General features: G+C 53.2%; 1 protein-coding gene across 4 annotated transcripts in view; it reads left to right on the top strand.

Moving 5' to 3' along the window:
• The first annotated feature begins 3,687 nt into the window (after nucleotides 1-3,687).
• CSNK1D (casein kinase 1 delta) overlaps nucleotides 3,688-26,910 on the top strand; it is a 30,503-nt gene continuing 7,280 nt past the window's right edge. For all 4 annotated transcript variants that reach the window (XR_011234914.1, XM_069483042.1, XM_069483044.1 and 1 more), the window contains exons 1-8: nucleotides 3,688-4,081; nucleotides 10,478-10,588; nucleotides 19,497-19,645; nucleotides 20,234-20,462; nucleotides 20,884-21,054; nucleotides 21,679-21,827; nucleotides 23,539-23,710; nucleotides 24,317-24,456. Coding sequence is in view for 3 of the 4 variants with exons in the window: in XM_069483042.1 (XP_069339143.1) it covers nucleotides 4,006-4,081; nucleotides 10,478-10,588; nucleotides 19,497-19,645; nucleotides 20,234-20,462; nucleotides 20,884-21,054; nucleotides 21,679-21,827; nucleotides 23,539-23,710; nucleotides 24,317-24,456 (1,197 nt within the window). In the remaining variant the exon portion in view is untranslated. The remainder of the gene's footprint in view (nucleotides 4,082-10,477; nucleotides 10,589-19,496; nucleotides 19,646-20,233; nucleotides 20,463-20,883; nucleotides 21,055-21,678; nucleotides 21,828-23,538; nucleotides 23,711-24,316; nucleotides 24,457-26,910) is intronic.

The following is a 26,910-nucleotide window of genomic DNA, read 5'->3' as shown; positions in this document are numbered from 1 at the left end:
AGGCCGAGTTAGGACTTCAGGCAGAGTGTAGAGTCTCGGCCCCGGTGGGTGTGAGGTCTGTCCCAGCAGGCCACCCTGCCCTTGACTCTGGCCTGGGAGCCGCTCCCAGAGCCTGTACTTGTCCTGCCCATGTGCTGGGCTCAGGATGACTTGCTGTCCCCAGAGGGCAGCTGCTCAGGGTGTGGTCGCACCCCAGGGCAGGTGAGTTCCGGCCTTAGAGGCTTGAAGTGCGTGATCTCTTTGAAAAGCACAGAGCGGTACCCTCCACCCCTGGCAGGTGACATGAAATCTGTAGCAGACACTGGTTTCCCCTTTCCTCGCACTTCCCCACTTCTGATGGGAGCTTTGGGAAGATGTCACCCCCCCTACGCCCTGCCCCCAGCTTCCCGCAGGCAGGACTCCCTGCAGCAGCACTTTCCACGCCAGGCATCCCTACGAGACACTCACTTTCCCTGTTCCAGAGAGGTGATGGTCGGCTATTCTCCCCTGTAGCTCCCATGTATGCAAGTACACACACACCAAGTGCATGCACACTGTGCACACACGGACACATGCACACCGGTGCTTGTATGTATACACACGCACACATACATGCACACATACACACATGCATGCCTGTGCGAGTGCACCTATATAACGCATTACACATAAATGCACACACATGCACGTACAAAACATGCACCTGTGCATGTATATGCAGATATGGGCATGTGTACATTCTAACACATAGCACATACACAGTACACACACACGTGCAGCTGTGCACAAGTGCAGGCACACGCACAGCGCCAGCAGAGGGCTCACCACGTGCCCTGTCCCCTGTGTCTCCCTGTCTGAGATCGTGTACCAAGGCCCCACCGGGCGACTGAGTCCTGGGCGCCTGCCCAGCTGTCTGAAGATGTTTCTGCGCAGCTTCCACAGGAGCCTGTCTTAGTCCTTCCGTGCTGCACAGCGAAGAACCTGAGACTGGATAATCTATAAGAAACAGAAATTTATTTCTCACCGTTCTGGAGGCTGGGAAGTCCAAGCTGTTCACTGTCTGGTGAGGGGTCTCTCCTTCCAAGTGGGAACCTTGCTATGCCGGCCTCTGGAGGGGAGGAATGAACGCCGTGTCCTCACATGGCAGAAGGGGCAGGAGGGGGAGTGGCGGAAAGAGCTGTGACAGTCAGCATTAACCCACTCACAGGCCTCTGCCAAAAGGCCCCCGCTCCCCACACTGCTGCACGGGGGATGGAGTGTCCCACATGGGCTTTCTGGGGGACACAGACCACAGCAGAGCCAGGGCCAGTCTGATGCCTGTCCTTTGTTACCATAGCAGCTTCTTTCTGAATGAGAATTTGTAAAACTTCCTCTTTACCTGTTGCTACAGTTTGGATGTTTGTCCCCTCCAAACCTCAGGTTGAAATTTGATCCCCAGTGTTGGAGGGGAGGCCTAGCAGGAGGCATTTGGGTCATGGGGGGATGCCTCAGGAATGGCCAGTGCTGTCCTGGTGATGAGGGAGTTCTTCCTGCTAGTTCCCAGGAGAGCAGGTTGTTAAAAAAAAAAAAAAAACCTTTTAGGGCCGGGCGCAGTGGCTCACTCCTGTAATCTACCACTTTGGGAGGCCAAGGCAGGAGGGTCACTTTAGCCCAGGAGTTCAAGACGAGCCTGGGCAAGAACGAGACTCGAGCTCTACAAAAAATAGAAAATTAGCCGGGTGTGATGGCACTTGTAGTCCCAGTACTTGGGAGGCTGAGGCAGGAGGATCACTTGAGCCCAGGAGTGTGAGGCTTCAGTGAGCTGTGATGACGCCACTGCACTCCAGCCCAGGTGACATAGAATTTGTCTCAAAAAACAAAACAAAACGAAAAAAAAAAAAATCTTTCACAGGTTCTGAGGATTAGGGATAAGTAAATAATAAGTAAGTAAACAATGAACAGAGCCCAGCCCAGAATACACCTGGGCAGTCCTGGGCATGAGTGAGTTTTGAGGGAGAAGGCCCAGGCCAGCACCCTTGCCAGGAAGTGTGGGGCCTAGCAGCCCAGGCTCTGAAGGCAGGGTCTGCACCCCACCGTTTTGTTGGGGGCTGGCCTGGCCTTAGGCCCCACCTGGAGCTGGGCACCCACTCACATGAGCCATTTATGGAGCCAGCGTTTATCAGGCGCCTACTGTGTGCCGGAGCAGATGTGGGCATCACTTGGAGTCCCATAGCTGGGTGGCTAACAAGCCATTGCCAACAAGAACACACCCTGCGTGGCCTTGCGCTGGGGTTGTTGCTGTATGGGGCACTGGTGTTCGGTACCTTCTCAAGGTCACACAGGTGGCTGGCAGAGCAGACTCAGAGGGCAGCATGTGAGCACAGAGAGGATCCCTCACCACAGAGGCCAGAAGTGGGGAGCAGCTGTCCTGAGCACAGCCTCTATAAGCCTTCACAGATAGGAAACTGAGGCACACAGAGGCACGCCACCTGCAGCGTGGTGCTGGGATAACAGGGCCCCATGAGTGGCCCTTAGCAAGGCTCCTGCCTGGGGCTCCAGGGCGTTGCCTCATTACAGCCACTGTGGCCACCCAGTGACACAAGAACTTTGGTCCTTGTGCCTGCTGATCATTTGGACCAACTAGAAGAGTAAACAGGCAGAACCCTGGGGCCTGGGAGCGCCCCACACGCTGCAGCTTCCTTTCCAAGAGAGGGCACTGAGGCCTGAGAGGGGCCACCGGCCTCAGGCTGGGGCTGCTAGGGGAGAGGCCGGTCCGCCGTCTGGGCAGTGGGCGCCAGGCGCCTTCTGTTGCCAGCTCACACACGTAGTTTTCTCCGGCAGGAAAGCTGGGCTTTGTTCCCCAACAAAAAGGCCAGGAGCAATTCTGCCAACAAGGTTATTTTTACTAGTTTGGCAAAATCCCCCTCTGACCCCCATAAAACTGAGGAACTGGATGGCTACCAACTGCCCATGGCTCAGCCAGAGATGGCAGCTGGTTGTGGCACCTCCCAGCCCCAGGTACTGCTGTGTGACCTCGGAACCGATGCCTGGCTCCCTGGCCCGACCTCCGGCTATCTGGGGGCAGGGGCTGCACCACTGAGGCTGAGAGGTGGGCAGGAAAGGCCTGGGAGTGGAGAGACCAGCCCTGGGCCTCGCCAGGCTGCGCAGCTGCTCTTCCCTTCCGCAGCCCCAGGCGGTGACCCCGACGTCCTGTGCCTCTGCACCGGGAGAGCGCCCTGCAGGCGAGGTCCCAAAATGCCGTTCAGCTGCTTCGCCCTCCGTTTCAGCGGGCGGGCCGGGGTCGGGGAGGCATTGGCGAGGGACGGGGCGCGCCGCGGGTGCATCTCCGAGGCCTCCTCCCCGCGCGTGGACGGAGGACAGACCGCGGAGGCCATCAGCCTCCACCTTCTCCGCAGGGACGGACGTTCCGTTCCAACAGACTCGACACAAACGCTGCCCGGTCTCCGGGCTGGGCCTGGCCTCTGCGGGCTCGGCGGCTCAGGCGGCGGCTCCCCCCGGCCGCCGGGCCCCGGGCCCGTAAGAGAGGCTGGCGGGCAGCGGAGGCTGCAGGCGCAGACGTCCCGGGGCGCCCCGAGGCTGGAACCGGCAGTTCCCGCGAGCGAGGGCACCCGCGCCCCGAGCCAGCAGGCGTCGGTACCCGACCTGGAGGGCACCGCCCCGCCCCCAGAGCCGGCCCCGCCCCTCCGGGTTGCTAGGGGAAGTGACGTCACAGCGCGATGGCGGCGGCTCCTTCAGGCAGCTGAAGGGGGATTTAGGCCCGGAAGATCCGAGTCCATCCGCGGCGGGGAGACGGCGAGCGGGGCCGGCAGGGGCCGGAGCAGGGGCGGCGGCGCTCGGACTGTCCCATCCGCCCCGTATTGAGGCGCTGGGAGCGGCGGGGTGGTCGGAAAGCGATGGTGAAATTGGGGCCGTGAGGGGGGCGGAGCCGGCAGCCGGACCCGCAGTAGCGGCAGCAGCGGCGCCGCCTCCCGGAGCTCAGACCCAGGAAGCGGCCGGGAGGGCAGGAGCGAGCCGGGCCGCGCCGCCATGGAGCTGAGAGTCGGGAACAGGTACCGGCTGGGCCGGAAGATCGGCAGCGGCTCCTTCGGAGACATCTATCTCGGTGAGGCCCCTCGGCCGCTCGCGGCCTCCCCATCCCGGCCCCCCGGCCGCCGGCCCGGCCCCGCCCGGCCGTTCGAGGACCCCGGCCCCGGCCGCCGAGCCGAGCGCGAGCGCCCGCGGAAGGAAGTGGCGGCCCCCTCAGGGTCTGCGCGCCGGAGGCCAGGGCTGGGCGGGGACGGGCCCGCGGCTCTGGCAGGCTGGATCGTGGCCACAAGCCAACGGCCAGTCGGCGAGCGCGGCCGGGGGGCTGCGGGCCCGGAGAGGGGCAGCGCCAGTCGGAGACTGGGTCTGGGGGAGGGACCGGGCCGGTGGACAGGGTGTGGGGGGGGCAGGGCCCGGGGGAGGGGCAGCATCGAAGGGTGGGGTGCAGGGCCCTGGGGATGGCCTGGGTCTGGAGCGAGCGGCGGTCGGAGCCGGGGGCTGGGGCCAGAGCCCGGGGAAGGGGCCGCGGGCGGGGCGGGGACAGCGGTGCCTGGGGAGGGCCTGGAGGAGGGGAGAGGCCGGGGCGGGGGCGAGCGGGGCCCAGTGAGGGCCGGAGGGGGCAGGGCCCGGGCGGCGGGACGGGAGGCGGCTTCCTCCCCGCGTCTAAGGTCACCAGCACAAACAAAGGCCAGGCTCTCTCGTCTGCGGCCGGTCGGGTGCTGGCGGTGGCTCCCCCCTCGCAGGCTGTCCTGCGTCTTGCACACGTGGGGGAAAATGTCAAAACAACCCCAATGCAAGGTGGAGGTGGGGAGTGTCCCAGTCAGAAATGGGGAAATGCTGAGTGCTCCTCTGGGTTTCTGCTGCTGCTCTTGGCATCTCCAGCTAACTTACCCGGGTCATCAGGCCCTGCGACCTCAGTCCTGAACAAAAACCGAAAACGTTCTCTTTGATCCGGGACGCGAATGGCTCTGGGTCTGCTCAGAGCCCCTCAGCCTTGGAGGGGTCACTGAGTACATGTGGAGCATCGAAGTTCTTTAGCTGGTACCTGGACATAAGTGAAGGTGGTGTTATGATGTTGATGTGGGCAAAATTAGCGGCAAATGAAGTAGAAGAGTTCTACTCTTGAGCTGTCCTTTTGACTATGAAATTTTAAGGTAGACTTGAGAAAGCATTTGAGGTTAGAATGTTCTGAGTTATGTTGGACTTACAGTGAAAGAACATGGACATGCACACACAGTGTCACAAAGGTTGGCTTAAATGTTCAAGCTGGGAGTTTTAAAACAACTTAAATTTTCTGCGTCTCAGTGGAATTGTGTTGTTCGTAAGGTTTCCAGACACCCTGAACTTGAGAAGTCGTAGCCTGGAGGGTGGTGTACCATGGGCTAAGTGTGTTCTGTGTGAGCAGCCCTAGCTTTGGTGTTTGTGGTTGGCTGGTGTGCCAGGGTGGGGGTCGGGAGTCACACTGTGTCAGTCACATCATCCCGAGTGTGAATGTGCCCCCCATACCCTTCCCTCTTTTCACCTGAGAGAGGATTCCGCCCTGTGGGCTGGCAATGTTAGGATGAATCTGGGATGAATCATAGGTACTTCTGGTTCCTGGTTAACCTTCAGGGTAACCCCATCCCATACCGTGTTGTTGCCTTTGAACCTGTACTTCTGCCTTAATGGCCTGCCTGAGTAAAATACACTTTAGAGACATTTGAGTTTCTCTATTTAAACATTTGTATCTGAGTAGTCAGCAGATGTGTTCTGGAGTCAAAGTGTTGGGTAAATGGAAGTTGTTTGGTTTATTTGTAGAATGATAGATTTTGGCAAGAGCTTTAACCCCAAGATCTAGGAGCTACACTGAAAAGTCAGCCCATTACCCACCCTTACACAGGCATCAAAAGGTAGACATTTTGAAACTTATTACTGTGTCATCCGAGACCTTGCCAGACAGCTTTGTGCTTTCTGAAGATAGATTCAGACAACCACGTTGTGTAGTTGTCACCTGGTTGTCCACAAGATGGAAGACGGGGTGCAGCCTGCTTGCTCACCGGCATCCTGTGGGCTTTGCCATGTGCTGGGCACACAGTAGGCACTTGATACGATGGGGGATGGGGATGGGGGATGGGGATGTCCTCGGGTGGATGGGCTGTGGATCTGGTGCCTGGGGCTGGAGCACCCAGGCGGCCCGTCCACTGGGGCACGTTTCTAGTTATTTGCGTGGGGCTGGGCACTGCTGAGGTTTTCCCTGCGAGCACTGGTTCTTGGTCCACACTGCAGTCCTTTCAGGCCGCCCCACTGGTGACGTGACATGCGAGTGCTCCACTAAGACAGGCTCGGAAGGTGGGTTCTGAGGAGGGTCACAGTTGGAGGCAAAGGTGGCTGACCTGCAGACTACAGTGCCAGAATCATCCCTGCCATAGTTTCTTCCATTTGGGCAACCGGTTAGAAGTTGAGGGATTTAATCCTCATCCTGACACTTGTATGTCATATATGTTCTCATGTGAATGTCATAAAAGCCGTCCCTGTTGTCATGACTGGCATTACTCTCCTGTCTTCCAGGTAGGGTTCACCTTGTTTTGAGCCTAGCATTTGGGGTTTTGGATTTCCACCTGGGACTTTCTGTACTTTAAGATGTTTGAAACTGGGAGTAGGAGGAAGGCGGGCCTTCGGTTTGCTATCCTTGGTGGACTGAGAAGACCCAATGTGGGCCTTCCTTCCCTGGCAGCCTGCCGTGCTGTGCCCAGCCAGGTTCTCATTGCCATCCTTCCCACAGTTGCCCTTTCAATTGTATGGAAGAATCTTGGGACTGTTTCTCAAATGCCTGGGCTTCAGGAAGTGTCTGTACCAGACTTGGGCAACTGGGGGACTCAGAAAGGCCACTCTTGATCCTTGTCTGAGCTTCCAGATCTGGAAGGCTCTTAGGAGGGCAAGCAAGGAGGTGGCCCTGCTCACACAGCCTGTTGAGGGTCGTGGTGCTGCGGGCAGGATAAGGGCAGCGTGGCAGGTCCCGAGCTGCCCTTGTGGAGTGGCCATCGCTCTGGAGGCTGTGTGTTTTCTGAGGTCATAGAAGTAGGAAGTCTTTTCACTTTTGCTGGCAGTGTACCACTTTAACCTTCATAACATTTGAAAACAGCCCATCTCCTTACTGTGGACCATGTGTTGCCACCCCAGGGCGATGAGGGTGTCTGAGGGAAGGAGGGCTGTAGAGTGGGTGACAAGCCGGAGTGGCCTCTGTTCCCATCCATCTGTCTGCTAGAGGCACAAGGCAGGATATGAGGCTCCGATTGGCAGAGTGGAGGTTTTCTTGTAGCTGTTGGCATTTTACTTCACCCCGGCACCCCACCACCCCGAGAGGGCCTCCATGTGCCTGCCTGCTGCCCGAGTGGACTGTGCAGTCTGACTTCATAATGTACACAAGTGTCTTTTGGGAGCTAAACTTCAGTAACTGCTTCATTGCTGATTTTCAACTTTTTCCCCCCTTACTGATTTAGATTTCTCTTGAGAGACATTCTGCAGGGTGTCTGGCACACAGTAGGGCCCCAGAATGCTGGCTGGCTGTGAGAGAAAGTCCCCTATTCTTGCTGCAGCTTCCAGAGTCGTTTCCCTGCAGTGTTCAGAGCTGTGGCTTCTATTTACCTTGGAATTCGTGTTTGACTCAAGGGTTTGTGATGAGAAGTCATGATACTGCTCCATGCTGCCTTGCTAACTGTTGTCCTGGGAGATGACTTTTGCCCTGCTGTTCAAGGTGTCTTCCTATTTTTCTGTTGATAAGACAGTCCTTAGTAGGAATTACCCTCCTGTCCCAGGACAGGGTCACACTCTGGGTTAGATTCACTTAATTTACCATCTGCCTTTGTCTGCTCAACTTGAGGGGCATGATTTTGTTTTCCTGGGAGCAACATTAACCTGTGTCTAAACACAGACTAACATCTGTGACTAGAGAGGAAATCACTGTCTGACAGCAGACCAGGGTTATCGAGCTACACAGGAGAGTAGAGGTGGCTCAGGAGATAGAATGTCCTTAGTATAAACAGACACCTGGGTCAACATCTGCATGCCACTGGGTTTTGACTTGTTATGAATCTGGAACTCAGAACTCAGTGGTATTTGTAAGTGCTTGTTTTTTTTCTAGGAGTGCTTTTCAGACTTATCTGTGGTGAAGAACCAGGTTTTGTAATTTCCAATCTATTACATACCAAAACTTTTGTAATATTAGATAAAAATGTTGCTGGCACAGCACAGGGTCTTGGCTCCATGATAGGATGTAATCCACCCTGTGTTCCAGAGTTGCCAGTGGTCATTTGCTCCAAGACTGCTGCTTTATCAGCCACAGAAAAGTAGAGTTAGAGTTGTTCTCTGCCTTCTTGAAGATGCCAGTCCAGTAGGCTGTGTGGCTCTGTGCTGTCCTGTCGCTGGACCTGCCAGCTGGTGAGAGTGGCGGTGCTGTCACCAGAGGCTGTGCTGCTCCTGCTTTGGGGTGCAGGGGGCTGTGATGCCCCTACTTTGGGGCGCAGGGAGTTGATGACGTAACTAGTGATATGAGTCACCTCTGTCCTGGCTGGCGCATTCAATTCAGAGTCCAGGTCCTTAAAGGAACTCAGTTCATTTTTCATTTGCACAGTACGTTTTATGATGAAGTCATTTCTCTTGTAATTGGATAGATTGTTCCAACTATTGGCAGGAAGAACAAAATATATTACCTGTCTCTTTTTTTTTTTTTTTTTTTTGAGACAGAGTCTTGCTCTGTTGCCCAGGCTGGAGTGCAGTGGAGTCATTGTAGCTCCCAGCAACCTCAAACTCCTGGCCTCAAGTGATCCACCTGCCTCAGCCTCCTAAGTAGCTGGGACTACTGGTGCTCGCCACCCCGCCCAGCTAATTAATTTTTTTTTTTTTTTTTTTTTTTTTGTAGGGACGGATTCTTGCTCTTGCCCTTGCTCAGGCTGGGTCTCAAACTCCTTGCCTCAAGCAATCCTCCTGCCTCGGCCTCCCAGAGTGCTAGTATTACTGGCATGAGCCAGCGCACTGACCACCTGTCTTTCTTTTGAGTGCCCCAGAGAGTCTTTGTTGAATGGTAAATGAGGTTTTTAAATCTAGAAGGGTCACTGGCAGTGATCAGGTGCTGGTTGTTCTGTGCAAGTGCAGCATTGGCTGTTGGTTTTGGATCCAGGCTTGCGGGAGGCAGCGAATCTCATGCAGCCAGTGAGCAGGCTAAAAGGTGGCTGCTTCTCTGGTTCTCGGGTGCTCCCTGGGCATGTGTGGGTATCAGCCTGATTGTTCTAGTGCTCACTGATCTTCCTCTGCCTGCCATCTGGGAATCTCAGAGTGTGGTGTAACCACTAACCCGCTCACCTCTGCAAGTCCCTGGCAAAACAGATGGTAGGCCTCCCCACTGATCTCAGTCGATGAGAGAAACTGAGTCACCACGGACTAGAAAGGTTGCTTTGCCCAGCACAGTCTCTCAGGGCTCAGTCTGGGCTGCTGGAGCCAGTGTTAATTCCTTTGCAAATAGCCCCACTACTGAAAAGGATTGAAATGTTTATGTGTAGAAGGAACCTGTGAGGGGAGGAGAGCTAGGTGTGTGCTGTGTGGCCTCCAGCCGGTCCTGGACCCAGCTTTGGGCCAGGTTCAAACTTGGGAGTGTGTGTGGATCCTGGAGGGGTGGCGGTTCTCAGGTTTGTAGTTCTTTATTGGAGTGAAGCAGAAATAGAACATTTCTAGATAAGTGTAATTTTGCTTCCAAGCTCGTAGGCCGACCCTCATGGTGTCAGCAGATGTGTCCTCAGCTTTAGCCCCAGACTGACAGAAGGTATGTGCCCGGAGTGTGTTGCATGGGTAGTGCAGTTAGGGCTTTGACGACAGAGGTCGTTCTTCTGTCTCATGTCCCCAGGAAGGGAAAGGGGCATTCCTCGGCCTGGTGGAGGGTCCTTGGCAGGCCTGCGGTGGGTCGTCCAGAGGTGACTCCTGCAGCTGTGTGGAGACTGATAGGAGATGTGTGTGGCTTGATTCCAGGTCTGGATGGACTGAGGCTGTGGCTATTTGCTAAAAATCCAGCCCTCTTCCAGAGGGAGGCTCAGACACACCTCCGTAGGCCCATGGAGATAGTGCAGAGAAGTAGGGACACAGTCACCCAGGAACTCTGCCATGTTCTGCCTGGGCGGGTGAGTGCAGGGGCCGCGGGCAGGACTGGCCGGAGTGAGCAGACCAGAAAGGCAGCCTGCCAGAGGGAGCCTGAGGACTGATGGCAGTCAGGGTGATGGAATCCCAGGTAGACTTCCTGTACCTTCCAAATGCTTCCTGTTGTGAGTGCAAATGAGGGTCATTTCCCACAGAGATTTGTCTGCCGATGATAACTCTGTTACGATAGAAGTAGACAATATCTGTCATTTAGTCTTCGTTGGAAAATTCACAGAGTGCTTGCTGTTTGCCTGGCTTGGGTTAGGTGGTGGACACAGATAATTCATGTTTGTGGCTTTCTTTCTTTGCCAAGGTACGGACATTGCTGCAGGAGAAGAAGTTGCCATCAAGCTTGAATGTGTCAAAACCAAACATCCTCAGCTCCACATTGAGAGCAAAATCTACAAAATGATGCAGGGAGGAGGTATGTCTTTTACCTGTTAAAAAAGAAAACCAAGATATTGTTTGATAAGGAAAAGTATGTTATGAATTAAAGTCTCTGGTTTATTTGGGGGAAAAGGGAGGAAGATATTTGTCCACACCCTTGACCAAGTGGTATGGCTTCATCAGATGCTTAGTTAACAGAGGGCCTCACTCAACAAAAAGAAACAATCTGGTGCTTTTGCTTAAAAGCTGCCTTCCTTAGCTTCACATTAGGTAAGTGCATCTTTAAAGCCAAAAGTTTGTGTGAATTTTAGAATAAACGCAGGCTCCTGATGCCAGCATGTTCCCCTCAGTGGCCAGCCGTGACTGTCCTGTGGTATGCAAGTCACACCGGGGCCTTCCTGGTGTTGGCCCCTGTGTGTGGCCTCTGCTCAGTCACATGCTTTTCTTACAGCTTTTGGGGAGTCCTTCAAACTCTCAGGGCTCAAGTTTTTTTTTTTTTTTTTTTTTTGAGACAGAGTCTCACTCTGTTGCCCAGGCTAGAGTGAGTGCCGTGGCGTCAGCCTAGCTCACAGCAACCTCAAACTCCTGAGCTCAAGCGATCCTCCTGTCTCAGCCTCCCGAGTAGCTGGGACTACAGGCATGCGCCACCATGCCCGGCTAATTTTTTCAATATATATTTTTAGCTGTCCATATAATTTCTTTCTATTTTTAGTAGAGGTGGGGTCTCGCTCTTGCTCAGGCTGGTCTCGAACTCCTGAGCTCAAACGATCCGCCCACCTCGGCCTCCCAGAGTGCTAGGATTACAGGCGTGAGCCACCACGCCCGGCCGGGGCTCAAGTTTACTCCTGAGTAAAACAAGGGTTTTGAATTTGGTGACTCCTCTGACCTCTTCCAGCTCCGCCCCTGTCCCATTTCCGTGAAACCTCAGCACAGGCTTTGGGTACCCAATGTCAGGTGGCAGGCCCAGTGAGGAACCAGAGCACTCCCTTCCTGATCTCCGAGTCTAAGTTTTAGGACGCTCTGAACTTTCAAGTAGTTTGATGGAACACGAAGGAATTTTATGTGGGGATTTCAGCACCGTGAAGGATACGTCTCCCACCAGAGCCTCTGCCTGCGTGTGGAGCCCCCACTGGGAACAGGGCTTTGTGTCTGAGGAGTGGCAGGGCCTCTTCCTCTGTGGGACCCTTCTGGCCCTGCTGGTGCTCCTGTAGTGGGAGGGTGGAGCAAGCTCACCCGGCACCCCCCCAGAGGAAGGCACATCCTCAGTGCCTTTGTTAGTTTTGTCAGCAGAAAGGGAGGACTGTTGATTTGACATTTTGACATCTTCCTTCAACAAAACCAATTTAATACGTCTACTACTAGAAACTGACATTTCTAGGTTTATGTAACACACCGTGTCTGTCAGCAGATGCATCCCACAGCAACACAAATGGTCCTGAGGGACCCTTTATGAGAGAGGTGACCAGAGGAGGCCACAGGGATGAAAATCACTCCACTGACCCAAGGAAAGGTCAGCAGAGACCCTGCCTTGAGGGCCTGCACTCTGGTGGCCCTCTGTAGAGGACAGGCTTCTCAAGGGCATTAGGGACTGTCTTACGTGGCTTTTAAGGTTTTGACAACTAGAGAATAAGGTGGTGTGGGATTTGGCGTTTGCTGGGGCTTAAGTGAAACCTGCGAGCATCAGGAACACTGTAGGCTTTAAGCACGGGGCTCTGCGGGCAGAGGGGGCCTGAGGGCAGAGGGAAGAAAGCCCTTTAGGAGCCCAGGGTGGGTGCTGGCTAAGCAAGCTACGGTGAATAAAAAAGAGTTTGTTTAGAGCAGGGTTTCTCAGCCTCAGCACCATTGGCATCTGCTATGGGGCTCCTCCCTCACCCTAGGACGTTGAGCGCCATCCTAGGTGTTGGTGGCACCCCTGGGCACACTGGTTGTGGCAGTCCTCCCGTGGTGGACCCTAGTCTAGAGTGTGAAGCATCCCTGCTCTCCGTTCTTGTCCATTCCCCTTCTGTAGGATCTTGGAAACCAAACCGACTTTTAGAAATGGACTTTCTCCTCTCTGGGCTTTGCCTGCAAAGCCACGTCTCTGGCCATGTGGTTGGTTCCACTCCTGTTTCAGATGCAACTAGGCGGACCCTGGGAAGATGTAAAGGTGTCCGGGAGTGCAGGGCAAATACTGCTTCTGGTGTTTCCCGAATTCCTTCTGTGACAGACTGGGACTCGCAGGTTACAGGATCCGCTTTGCCAGAGATCACCGGGCTTTGCCGTTGTCCAGCGCTGCGAGTGTCTCCTGTGGGTGGATGCGGGTTGTTCCGCTGTCTCTGAAAAGGAGAGCAAGCACCTCTGGTTGTGGTTTTTCTTCCTTTCATGTGAGAACCAAGTAGTGGTGCTGCGTTCTAATCCTGCTTGCGTTTGACTGATACAGGCTGCCTTGTGGGAAAGCGCAAAGCTGAGCGGCTGTGATCCATTCTCTGTAGCTTGTTGCAGTACAGGATTAATCCGGAAATTTCTGGATGATGGTGGCAGCACAGCTGCGTAGGGGAGGAGTCGGCATTGAAAAAACACACGTTAGTCCCTGCCTACAGCAGTCCCGTGTAGTGGGTGCTGGGGTCTTCAGCCTTGTGTTACAAATGGGGAGACTGAGGCAGAGAAGGCTAAGTAACTTAAATAACACAAACTTGAACTTGAGCCTTCTAGCCCCTGGGCAGTGCTGCACAGCATCTGTCTGCACCCAGAAAAAGAAGCAAGGCCGCCTCCGTGGCTTTCAGCGTCAGGAACCTGCCCCACATGTTTCCAGCTTTCCACAATCTGGTTGAGACAATAGGTTGAAAACCAAAAATCGCAGAAATAAACTAAAATTAGCTGTGTTGGTGAAGAACTTAGTATAGACAAGTTTTTATCAAAACTGAGTGGACTACCAGGCAAGACCTAGGGACTGTTTTAACTCTCCTCCCGGTCCCCTCGAAAGTAGCTCCAGGCCACCCCTCCTGGTGACCCTCAGCAGAGAATACTCCCTCAGCACAGAGCTGCTTGTGGTCGGCCTCCTGTGGCTGGTGTGGTTTGGGGCAGGGGAGAATGAGGTCTTTGCGTGGAATCCAGGCCGGGGGGTGAAGGCTCTGCAGCTGCGGGCGGGTGACTGGCTGCCATAACCTTTTATTACGAGCAGAGAATTTAGATAAGTTGTAAGGTGTCAGCAGTGTCTCTAGCAGGCCCTTGCTTGCCTATTTTTAAGTTTTTGTTTCTCTGTCATTCCGCAAGAAATTTATATTATTCAACATCTAAATAATGACATTATCTAGAAACACTTGACAATTTTATTTCTAGTCATTTAAGGTTGAATTGCTGAAAAGTTCATGAAAATTTTTATTTGCATTAATGCTCAGTCTCCACATTTATATTGAAACTTTCCACAAATCAAAATGGAAAGCATTTGCTGGTATCTGGCCCAGTCCCCATCTCCCAATTTTTTATCCCCAAGCATATGTTTGGGTATCTTTGGGCCTCATGAGGGGAAAAGTTTCAAATGTTCAGAACTACAAATAGCGGTAGGGTGACTTATCCCACCGTGACAGTCCCTGGCATGCCTCGGACAGGTGGGCAGAGACAGCACACAGGTCTCTGTTTTCTTAGCCGTTGGCCTCACTTTCCTTGGATTCCTGATTTTACTGGACAAGACATCTGATTTTCCAGAGTCACAATCTGTCAGAGCCGTAAAGGACCGCTCCTCACCCTTGCCAGCGGGCACTCTCTGGAGTGACTTGTAGGGATCCCTCCCTGGGCCCCACCAGCGGCTGGCTTGCTGGCACTCTGCTTAGAATAAGGCGTGCTACAAAGGAAGCTTTCGACCCTCGCTGTGAGAGCGGGAGCGCTTTGTTTTTCATGTATTTTATTTCTCACTAAAGAGAAAGAGGCCGCCATGAGACATGCCATCAGTTACAAATGGATCTTGAGTCTCTGCCATGTGTGTCTTACACATTTATGAAATTTGTGAATAGCATGTAATAATACTGTATGTATTGTGTAACCTTTTTGGACCCCGCATATTCCTGAAATTCTATGTCGATGGCAGCTGTAGTTCATTGATTTTCATTGCTGTTTAATAGTCTGTCATGGCTTCTTAACAGTTCGGCTACTCACTCTGTGGTTGAGGAGCTATGGATTGTTCCTGGCATTTTGCTCTTACGGACAGTGCTTCTGTGAACACCTTGGGCCATGTGTTAGGGGGCACGCGTGCCAGCATCTGTACCCAAGGGTGTATGCAGTCATCCAGTTCAGCAAGATAACGCTGAATTCTGTACAGATGGACATACATTTTTCCAAGGTGGGTGTATGGATTTATGTTCTTGCCTGTATTGTCAGTGTTCTTATTTAGTCCACGTCACCTTCAGCCTCACGGTGACCATTTCTTTTCAGTGTGGCATTGCATACCCCAGCCAATACCGAAGTCGGGAAGAGGTCCTAAAGAATAAGGATGAAAAAGGCAGAAATAAAACTGTTGTTATTGGCAGATGAGATGATTTCCTACGTGAGAAACGGAACAAATTAGGCAGTTTAGCTAGTCAGCTTAAGATCAAAATGTAAAAATCATTATTCATTATTCATTATGTTAAATCAACAATTAGTTAACAAAATGTAACTACTGTTTATAGTAGCCAAAAAGAAACCTGTCCAGTATGTAGGAATAAATCTTCAGGCAGGCAAGATCTGTATGCAGAAAATTTTAAAACCTGAGTGGAGGACATTACATATTCTTAGAAAGGAAAACTCAAAGTTACTCTTAGTAGTCAAATGAAAATCTAGTCAAAATTCAGCAGTTTTTTTCTTATATAACAAGGTGACTAGAATTCATAGATGAGTGAAGGGCCAAGATTAGTTAAAACACTCCTGAAAAAGAGGGTACAAATGCCAAAACTTGCTATAAAGTTGTTGTAGTTAAGCATGTAGCTCTGGCCACAGAAAGGGCCTAGAAGTTGTGACAGCCCAAAAAGCACTGAGCACACCTGACCCTTAGATGGTTCCTAAGTATCATTTCCCCATTAAGAGGAGCTCAGGGCTGGGCGCATTGGCTCATGCCTGTAATCCTAGCACTCTGGGAGTCCGAGGCAGGAGTATCGCTTGAGCTCAGGAGTTGGAGGCCAGCCTGAGCAAGAGCGAGACTCCGTCTCTATAAAAAATAGAAAAATTAGCTGGGCATGGTGGCGCACACCTAGTCCAGGTACTTGGGAGACTGAGGCAGGAGGATCACTTGTGCCCAGGAGTTTGACATTGCAGTGAGCTGTGATGGTAACACTGCACTCTACCTGAGACAGAGCGAGACTCTGTCTTAAAAAAATAAGTAAAATAAAAGAGGAACTCAGACTGCTTGGAAAAGTGGCTGATTCTAGGACTGGGGCAGAAGAAAGAAGGTGAATCTGGAACACAAGGAAGGTGTGCCCCAAACCAACACACGTGTCAGGAGGGTGCAAGAGTGAGCTTGAGGGATGGATGTCTATTGGCCAAATTTGAAATGAGTAGTGACAAGAATAAATCATAACACATTTGTGTGGGGAAAGAGATTCATGAATCTATAATGCTACATGTATAGAGAGAGAATATAAAGAGAAAAGAATTCATTAATCCATAATGCTGCATATATATGTAAAATATTAATAGAAAGGAATTCATAGGCCAGGTGGGGTGGCTCGTGCCTGTAATCCAGCACTTTGGGAGGGCAAGGTGGGAGGATCGCTTGAGGCCAGGAGTTTAAGACCAGCCTGGGCAACATAGTAAGACCCTGACTCTACTAAAATAGAAAAAAAAATTAGCCGGGCATGGTGGCTTGATGCTGTCCCCCAGCTCGCCAGCGCCCACGTGTGCTCTTCTCTGTTTGCTGTTCCGTGGTTTCCATTGCTCTGCCGTCCAGTTCGTGAGTCTCCTGCAGTGTTGGCTCTGTTGTTAACCCCGCCCACTGTAGTTTTCATCTCAGACAAGGTTGTTTTCCTGGGTCTTTCCCTATCTCCCATGCCTTTGTTTGACTTTCTTGACATGGAATTCAGTTATAGGAATTGGCAAAAATATAGGCACAAGCATTTCAGAAAAGAGGTAAATACATAGGAAGATGCAGATGGAGCATTTGATGTGATAGCATTTTGTACCTACTGGGTAACAAGAGTCTGGAGAGAATGTGCACCCACAGGAAGTCCCTCTTGCCAGCAGCAGTCTAAATTGGTTTATCCATTTTGGAAAGCAGTTTGGTATTGTTTTGTGTGCCTTATGTAATCGGACAATTTATACCCTACGGCTCAGCAACTTTGTTTCTAGGTATGTACCAGAAGAAGAAGAAAAGATGTGAAAAAGGATTTCATGTGTAAGAATTTTCACAGTGGGCTTGTGTAAGAATGTACTTAACAGCGTCTTTTATCATTGGAAAAGCAGACCTGCACCATTCCCATGACAGGAGAGTAGGTAGATTGTGGTGTGTTCTCTGAATGGAATGTTATGCAGCACGTTACTTATTCAAGCAAGAAAGTTGTGGGGAGTGGTTATCTGGGGAACCGGGGATGAGATCAGAAGGTGGGGGGCTGAGTGCTGCTCTTGGGAATGTTCCAGGTCTCAGTTACATTATGCTTTGTAAGGTCAATACTTGTTAAATTTGTTCCCAAGTAAAATGTTAATATTATCTATTTTAAAATAATGAAATAAGTTTTAAAATGAAGGGAATTTCTTGATTGGTATCAAAACTTGCTATAAGGCTAAACTAAAAATCTGTATATCTTTACGTCCTTGCCATGGAAGGACATAAAAGGTTGATCCAGCTAATTCAGAAAGCTGAATGCAGAACCACGAGTACAGTTAGGATCCAGTGCTGTGAGAACAGCATACCAGAAACCCCATGTGCTCTTGTGGGTATAGGGGGAAAAGGACCAAAGAGCATATTCTGGGGACAGTATTTTGAGAAATTCATCTATTTCTACAGATTTGAATTTTGGCTCTGCAGTAAGGCTGCTGGGCACATTCTTGGACAAGTGCATGGGCCTCTCCTCACCCACGGCCATCAACTGTCCGTGCAAACTCTCTGAAGCGTCCGAGTCATTCACCATTTTTCAAAAGTGGATTGTTTGTCTTTTTAGTGTTGATTTGTATCTTCAGAGCTAACATCTTGAAACCATCTTTAAATTCTTTCTCTTGTTTGCGGTTCAGGATCACTTGATTCTTTCTGTTGGATATGTCTGTCTGTCTTTATTCTCGCTTACACTGATTTATGTACTTAAGTCTGGGTTACTGGGTAAATATCCAGAAAGTTTTCAGTGCTTTTGCTTTTCTTTCATCCACTCAAATATTTAGGTTGGTGCAAATGTAATTGTGGTTTCAGACAATTTTAAATCATAACTAGGCTCAGACACATCTTTATTAATCAAAATAGGAACGATTCCAATCAACACATTTTTGCCAACGACAAATAAGTTTGTTTATTCCTGTAGCGTACAAACCTGAGCTTCAGGATTCGATGAACTCTTGGAAAGCGTTTTCTGCATCCAGCTGGGTGTGGAAGCGTTTTCCCTGTAAAAAGTTGTCGAGGTGCTTGAAGAAGTGGTATTTCGTTGGCCAGAGGGCAGGTGAATGTGGCAGATGCGGCAAAACTTCGTAGCCCCATTCGTTCAACTTCTGTAGTGTTGGTCGTGCGATGTGCCGTCGGGCATTGTTGGGGACCAATGCCAGCTGCAGGCATTGCAGTTTTTGGTGCATCTCTTTGATTTGCTGAGCAGACTTTTCAGAAGTCCTACTTTCTGTGGGATTCAGAAAGCTGTAGTGGACCAGACTGGCAGCAGAACACCAAATGATGACCGTGACCTTTCTCTGGTGCAAATTTGGCTTTGGGACGTGCTTTGGAGCTGCCTCTCGGTCCAGCCACTGAGCTGATCGTCGCCAGTTGTCGTATAAAATCCACTTTTCATCACACGTCACAATCCGATCAATAAATAAATGGTTCATCGTCGTTGCGTACGAGAAGAGAAGGCGACACTTCAAAATGATGATTTTTTTTGATTTTCAGTCAGCTCTTAAGGCAGGCACCCACTTATTGAGCTTGACCTTTCCAATTTGCTTCAAATGCTGAATGACCATAGAATGGTCGATGTTGAGTTCTTCAGCAACTTCTGGCATAGTTGTAAGAGGATCAGCTTCGATGATGGCTCTCAGTTGCTCGTTGTCAACTTCTGATGGCTGGCCACTGTGCCCCTCATCTTCAAGCCTCTTGTCTCCTTTGCAAAACGTCTTGACCCACCACTGCCCTGTACATGCCTTAGCAGTTCCTGGGCCAAATGCGTTGTTGATGTTTCCAGTCGCTCCACTACTTTACAACTCATTTTGAACTCGAAAAGAAAATAGCTTGAATTTGCTTTATGTCTAACATCATTTCAAACACAGTCTAAAATAAATACAAAATAAATAGCAAGTAATAAGTCATTAGCAAAAAACATAAAGTGAGAAATACACATTGAAATGATGTATAGCATAACCACATTTAAGAATGTATTCCAGTATCACACGGCGAATTTCAACAATGCTAAAACTGCAATTGCTTTTGCACCAACCTAATATTTCTACGAACATCAGAGTAATTAAAATTTTTTTCTCTCTCATCCAACCCCTGGTAGCTACCTTTCTCTTCTTGTAAGCCTCCCCTCCTCTCTGGTGAACTGGTTTCCAACTGGCTCTGCTGGTTCTCTCTGCCTAAGCTGCGCCTTCTCCCTGCATTTCCCACTCTCCTGCCCTAGCTTTGATCGTCTTCTGCCGATTTGACCCTGCAGTTGGCTTCGTGCCGTCTGTGAACGGATGTGGCCTCATCTCCACTGCAGGTCCTGAGGACGGGCATTGTTGGGGCCTCCTGAGCCCCTTGACCCCCCCACACATGCGAGGATGAGGCCACCGGTGGGGTGGCGGGGCTGAAGGCCTCTGTCTGTCTCTCCTAGTGGGCATCCCCACCATCAGGTGGTGTGGAGCCGAGGGTGACTACAATGTCATGGTGATGGAGCTGCTGGGGCCCAGCCTGGAGGACCTCTTCAACTTCTGCTCCAGGAAGTTCAGTCTCAAGACAGTCCTGCTGCTTGCCGACCAGATGGTAAGGACCCAGTTTTCTGATGTGCCCAAACAGTGCGAGCGCTTGCTACACACCAGTTGGTCTGATAGAATTAGTTGGCCCGTTGCTGTTCTGTCCATTTTTATGCCTATTAATTCACAGAGAGAAAATGGAAATGGGTTTGACTTTAGTCTCAAGATAGTGATGCAGTTGATTGGTTTGGGGACCCACCCTCTCAGTGTCACATAGCATGTTCCCATCGAGTAGTCTCCCCGATTCTCTCAGGAACACACATTTGATTCCTGACTACTTGTGTAGTTTCTGAGCAAATGCTTGTGCGTGGCCTGTGCTAGAATACAGCCAGTAGAGACTATTATCTAGTAGCACCTGTCCTCTCCCCGACAGCCAAGAAGATGGTGCCCAGGCCCAGGGAGTGTGCATGGGGGCTGAAGGTACCTGGGGAGGTGACTTTGGTCAGTTCACTGTCCACCAGTCCTCATTGTTATGTTGCTGTTCTTTGGCCGGAGGGTCGAGAATGTGCAGCTCCTGGCGCGGCCCTCACTCTGCTAAGCAGGCTCCTCTCCCAGACGTGCTGCTCTGGGGCCATCTCACGTTGCTCTCTGCTTGTAGATTAGTCGTATCGAGTACATTCACTCAAAGAACTTCATCCACCGAGACGTGAAGCCAGACAATTTTCTCATGGGGCTGGGGAAGAAGGGTAACCTGGTCTACGTCATCGACTTCGGGCTGGCCAAGAAGTACCGGGACGCAAGGACCCACCAGCACATCCCCTACCGGGAGAACAAAAACCTCACAGGGACGGCGCGGTACGCCTCCATCAACACCCACCTCGGCATTGGTGAGCCCCTGGGTGTGGGGTTACTGACCTAGGGCGCCTCTGGTCATGTCTGTCCCTCAGCTGGGGAGGCTGGCCTCTCGGGTGACCTTAGGCTCGTGAGCGTGGTTGGCGATCACCACTGGGGGGTCTAGAGCCATCGTCAGACCTTTGTATCAGGCAGGCTGGTTTCAGTGACTGTCAGGCAGGGAGGGCAGGTAAATACTGGATTTTCTAAGCATTTCTCTGTGCCATTGATGCTGTTCATCAGGGGAGTTCAGGAATTTGCTCAGGAGCACATGAGGGGCAGCTTTTGGTCAAAAAGTAATCCAAGTATATTTTTCTGTTATCTCTAAGGTTTTTTTCTGTTGTGCATGTTTGCTGGGTATTTTGCTCTTACACAAGCACACGTGCTGTCCTTTACACGTTTTCCTTTTCTTTTCAGAGCAATCTCGAAGAGATGACTTGGAGTCTCTGGGTTATGTGCTCATGTACTTCAACCTGGGCTCTCTCCCCTGGCAGGGGCTGAAGGCTGCCACCAAGAGGCAGAAATATGAAAGGATTAGTGAGAAGAAAATGTCCACTCCCATTGAAGTGTTATGCAAAGGCTACCCTTGTAAGTGTCCTGCAGCCTGTCTTTTCAGTAGAGCTGCATCAGAGGGTCTGTGCAGGTGTCTGGCTCGCATCAGAAGACTCACTCGCCTTCTACAGAAAGGGCGGCAGGAAAGAGGGGTGCCTGTATATGGAGGTAGTAGGTGGCCATTGTGTTCCGACGTGCCTACCGAGTGCTGTCTGTGCGGCACCCTGAGGCCCCGGAGAGATGGCAAGCGAGGCAGGCCTGTGCTCGAGCCCGATGCCTGGAGGCAGGGCTGGGTCTTAAGGAGACCTGAGTGGCTGGGCAGGTTTGGGTGGGGTGGTCAGACCTGGCCTTCACAGTGGCCACAGCTTGCCCTCCCTGCCACCTCCTGCTTCTGGAGCTGTAACTCAGTAAGTGTCCCTTTGTTTTTGTGGGACTGCCCCTGGAATACATGCCCTAGATGAAACCAAACTGCTCTGCGATGTTGAATGTTTAGAAACTCTTTCCTAAGGCCCAGTTCTTAAAAGTGTGATTAATGTTTCAGATTGCATCTTTCATACCTTGAGTATGTGTAGAAAAGGAGGTAAACAGTGGTGCTAACAGACACCACTCTGGGTCTCGGTCAGGAGTTCGCTCGTTAGCTTTGAGTCTCTTGTTTTACAGCTGAATTTGCCACATACCTGAATTTTTGCCGTTCCTTGCGTTTTGATGATAAACCTGACTACTCATACCTGAGGCAGCTCTTCAGGAATCTGTTCCACCGCCAGGGCTTCTCCTACGACTACGTGTTTGACTGGAACATGCTCAAGTTTGTAAGCGCCACTGCCAACTCCTCTACCCCTGCCAGTGCGGCCCGGGAGGCTGGCGGCCACCTCGTCCGGGCTTGGGTCTCATGTGGGCACTGTGCTGTGCGTGGTTCGGGTGGGACAGGTGTGTCTGCCGAACCGTGAGAGGCAAGCGTCCCTGGCAGACTTTGGCTTGAGAGGACAAGGTCTGGCTGAGGGTGAGGATGCTGGGAAGCCAGGTGCCCGCCAGGGAGAGTCGGGACCTATGGCCTTGCCCACCACGCAGGTCTGCCCAGAACAGGCTCTGCCTAGGCGACTCAGTCTGCTCTCGTTGGAGGGGGTCTCTGTGGTGGTGGTTGCCGATCCTGAGAGCACCTTGAGTTCGTCCGCCTGGGGTGCAGCCTGGTCCTCTGAGGTCCTCTGCGGCTGGAGGGCTCCACCCTGGTGCTCCCTGCCCCCTCCTGCCTCTTGCCCAGCCAAGCCTGGGGTGGGGGCCTGGTGGGTGCGCTCCGCCTGCCTGACCCTGTAGCGAGCTAGTTTTGCGTGGCGTGTCCTTGCTTACCCACTGTCTGTTCTTTGGGCCTTCACGTGTGAGAACGTCCTGCCTGTGGCGCGGGAGAACCTTGAGCCTCTCCACAGGCAGCCTGTCCCTGGGACAGTTGTGTGAGTTTCACTAATTGACATTTGGACACCACTGCCAGGATTGGCGCTTTCGTTGAACTTTCGTGTTCTCTTTCATTAAGAATTTATTCTCTTGTCAGTTTGAAGACGTTGGAGTCTTTCCAGGTGACAAAATCTGGTGGATGGGCAGATTTGGGGAGCTCTTTGGGGAGCGCAAGATGCACAGCCCCGTGAGCGGGCTGTGGGGGCCAGGCGGGGCAGGGGTGCCTGTTGGCTGGCCTGGCTGTGCTCTGCGGGGTGGGCGTGGGCCAGGAGAAAGGCCCGGGGCCAGTGGGAGCCCAGTCCCTCCAGGGCTGGACACGGGAGTGGTCTCCCTGCAGTGTGTTCTCGGTATCCCTCCCTCAGGCGTGGGACAGACTTTATAAAGGGCCAAATAGTAAGTCGTTACAGCTTTGCTGGCTGCGTGTGTCACAGGTACAGGCAGTGTGTGAATGGGTGCGCGTGGCTGTGTGCAGTGAACGGCAGGGACAGGTAGCGTCTGGGTGTGGCACCGCACGCAGGCCCTGCCTTACGGCATTGGTCATGAGCACGTGGTCCTCAGTAGCTGGCTCCTCAGTAACTGCTTAAAACCCGGCACCCCTGAGTCTGGAACGTCCTGCGCAGACCTGATCGCCAGCCCTGTTGCTCCGCCTGCGTGTGCCTGCTGTCACCGAGGCATGGCGTTCCTACTGGGGCTGGACTCCGGCCAAATGCTACGTCCCCTCCCCTCCCCCACTGTGGGCATTTTGGACTCTTCTCCTCTGGTGTCAGTGTGCGAATGTGCATAGAGGCGCAGGCCATCCGACTGCTTTCTATTTGGACGTTTAAGGTGGTTCTGAGCCGCCAGGTGCCCCAGCGTGGGAGGGGTTTTCTCTGGTGTGCTGGGGAAGGACATGGGGGCTGAGTACCCCCAGGGGTCGTGCGGCCGCCCGGCGGGGGAAAGGTCATTTTCTGGCTCACTGCGTCGTCGTGGACAGCTTCTCGGGGCAGTCTTGTCCCAAAGGCGCCTTGGTGTTGTCTCACGTTTCTAGAGGACAGCTGGATGCCGTCCTGATCATCTCACCTCCTCCCTCCTCAGGGCGCCAGCCGTGCTGCTGACGACGCCGAGCGGGAGCGGCGGGACCGAGAGGAGCGGCTGAGACACTCCCGCAACCCAGCCACCCGGGGGCTCCCTTCCACAGCCTCGGGACGCCTGCGGGGCACCCAGGAAGTGGCTCCCCCCACACCCCTCACCCCTACCTCACACACGGGTGAGTGCGCCCCTCACAGCGCCCTTGGAGCCGGCGTGGGGAGCTGCTCAGAGGCCTCTGTGGCCTGCGGATGGGGGGAGCCTGGGCCCAGGCCATGTGGGGGCTGATCCTGGATGTGCCAGTTTCTGCTGATTCTTGCTCCCGAGAGGTGTAGGAGTAGGTGGTCTGGGGACAGCCAGCCGGCCATGGTGCCTGCAGACACGGTTCACAGACTTGGTCTCTTGAGTTGGTCTGACTGAGTTCCTGAAAGCTGTTACCGATGTTTGTAATCGCTTATATACATGCATATGTCTTCTCACGGCACACATTTTTCCTGCACGAGCCCTTTGATGCTCCTATGTCCCCACATGTTGTGGGCGTCTCAGAGGGCTCTCCCGCCAGCGGGTATTCCTGACTGGCTGGCAGGCGTGTAGGGCTGGGCTGGGCGCCTGCTGGGCTGCTCTGAGTCGGGGGTGGCTGTGGCTGTCGGCCCTGCTGTCCCTGCAGTCCAGTTAGATGTTCAAGCCACCAAGGGTCCTCGCTGGCCACAGCTTCCCCAGGGGAGGCCCCTTGCCCAGGAGGCCAGGCAGCCTGCAGGGTGCTCACTCCACTTCTCCCTCCTCTCAGCTAACACCTCTCCTCGGCCCGTGTCCGGCATGGAAAGAGAGCGGAAAGTGAGTATGCGGCTGCACCGTGGGGCCCCAGTCAACATCTCCTCGTCCGATCTCACGGGCCGACAAGATACCTCTCGCATGTCCACCTCACAGGTACGCGCTCTGAGCTCACTGAGGCCGGGACGTGCCGGGCCCCGGCGTGGGGTTGTGTGTCAGCGACGGGCCTCTGGCTTACCCTGCCTTAAAAGCTCAAAGTCGAGAGTAAGATGAGTTTTTTGAAGGGTATGTTTTCTTCCTTCTTTTTTTTTTTTTAATGTTCCCCATTTTTGTTTTTAACCTGTTGGGGAAGTTGCGTTCCTAGTTGCTGATTTGGCTTCTTGGTTAAGAGACAAGCTGTGCGGCTCAAGGGCTCGTTCCCCAGCTGCAGTGTGGCCGGTCACAGGCCCGCGGGCAGCAGGCCGCGTTGGGGGCTTTTCCTCTGCTGTTGCTTGGGTGCCCCCAGCTGTCTTCCCCACGCAGACACGCGCCTGCTCACACTGCGCAAGGAGTGGGTGTTGTGGGCGCACCCGCCCTGTCTCTGGGAACTTCCTCGTTCCCGCTGGCTGGAGAGGGTCCCTGTGCGGGAGCTGCCCCCACCTCTGGCCGAGGGTCGGGGCTGTAGGAGCCTTGGTGGTGGCCCACCCCGGTGGCATTGCCACATGATGAGGCTTCTCATCTTCTGATGACCTTGTCGACCGTGCTGCTGTCTCAGGAAAGTGTGCTCAGAGAAACGTGCTGCAAAGGCAGGGTGGCGCGGCCTGGCCACGAGGGCGCTTCCTCATGCCCGTCTTCCTCTCCCAGCATCCTCCCTCTCTCTCTGGCTTTTGTTGTTGTTGTTTTTTTGCATTCGCTAACTTGCTTCTTTCAATAGACCAGAACAACTTTTTACATATATACTGATTCTTTCTCTTGAGACAGTTTTCAGGGTCCTCTGCGGGGGCAGGGGTGAGGGGTCAGGGGTGAGCCCTGGCGGGGCTGGCATCCTGCGAGGTGCTTGGCTCGCCCTCGTGTTTTCGTAGGTGAGCAGGAACTCGTTTCAGAGGTGTGCTGGGGGCACGTCCTGTCCCCTGACTGGAGGGGCTGGGCCGAGTAGTGCAGGTGCCCTTGGCCACCTGTCGTCTTATCAGAAAACGAATCCTTTCACTGGACCCTTCTAACTCACTCATCATTTTACTAGAAGTGGGCTTTCTGTGTGATTAGCTTTCTCCCAAAGAGACTAAGATGCAGGGAATTTGAGTGAGTGATTATTTGAATTGTGGGGCTGGAGGGGCCTGGCCAACGCCGTGTACACCCCGGTGGCCTCCGGCCTCGCGGCACTGCAGCACACAGGGTCTCAGCGGGCTTCTCCGTGATCCCTGGAGTCCCCCGTCAACAACTGTGAGCAGGTCGTGTCCCTCCTCTCATGCAGCCCCTCTGTAGGCTCCCAACCCGTGAGGAGGAATGAGCGCGGCCTGCGTGTGGTGGGCTCTGGCGAAGACCAAGGAAGGGGCAGGCCTAGCTTTTCTTTTTTGTCTTTTTAAGAAAATAAGGCATCTGGTGGTTTGGGATCTTTGAGGAAAATGAAAGAGTCAGGAGTTCCCTAGGGCGCTGGGTAGTCTCAGGCAGCTCCTTCTGGCTGTGTGGCCCTGGCCGGCACCCAGGGTGTGGCTGTCTCAGCGCACCAGCCTCCAAGGGTGCTGAATTCAGGGCTGCCCGGCACTCCAGGGTGGTGGAGAAGAGTGCGCTTCCTTCCCACGGTGGGCTTGTGGCTTGTACTCGCACACCAGTGCTCTCGTGGGCTGTTTGTTTTCCATGTGAAGAAATGCAACATGGGCTCTAAGAGCAGGGATGAGCCCCCAGAGGGTTTATTTGGGGTGCTTTCCCTCCAGAGGAAGCATCTTAGCTTTTGTTCCTGGTCACCAGGGTTTTATTAAGACGCCTGTGATGAGGGCAGGGCACCCACACTGCGTCCAGAACAGGCTCCCTCCTTGGTCACCCTCAGGAGGGAAGGAGAAGGGACAGCACATCGCTTCCCTCCAGGCTCCGTCTGCACCAGCATGCTCAGTGCTCTGCAACCGGCAGGCCCCGGTCTTGCATCCAGGGGACACACGAGGCCCCTCTGAGACCTGCAGATGAATGTCTGCCCTGGGGGTTGGAGTGGGCTTGCTCCGGCTTTCACAGTTCAGCTGTTACTCACACACACCCCTCCCTAAAAAGAAAGCTGGGGACTGGGCAGAAGTGGCAGCGCACTTGCTCCTCCGGGTGGCTCGAGGGAAGCAGGCAGCCCACGCGCAGGGACTCGTGACACATCCCCCTGGCGCATCTTCCACACAGGCTGCCATTTCCCAGTTCTTTGTGCCCCTCCCAGGAGTTGGTGCTCCTGGTGGAGAGGTGACAAGTTGGCAGAAGGGCTTCCTGGTGCCTGCTGGCCCTGGGGAGGTCTGGATGGGTGACCAGCATCCGGCATGTGGTGACACCCCGCGTGCAGGTCGCCAGGGCAGCCTCTGCCTGCTACAGGGCCTCTCCCTCCCAGACTGCAGGGGCTGCGCCCTGCGCCCCCCTTTCAAGGGCAGTTTGTGCCAGGCCAGG

The sequence above is a fragment of the Eulemur rufifrons genome, chromosome 9 (assembly GCF_041146395.1).
Source record: "Eulemur rufifrons isolate Redbay chromosome 9, OSU_ERuf_1, whole genome shotgun sequence".
NCBI lineage: Eukaryota > Metazoa > Chordata > Mammalia > Primates > Lemuridae > Eulemur > Eulemur rufifrons.
Note: the sequence above shows the minus strand (reverse complement) of the source record. Positions and strands in the feature narration are given on the sequence as shown.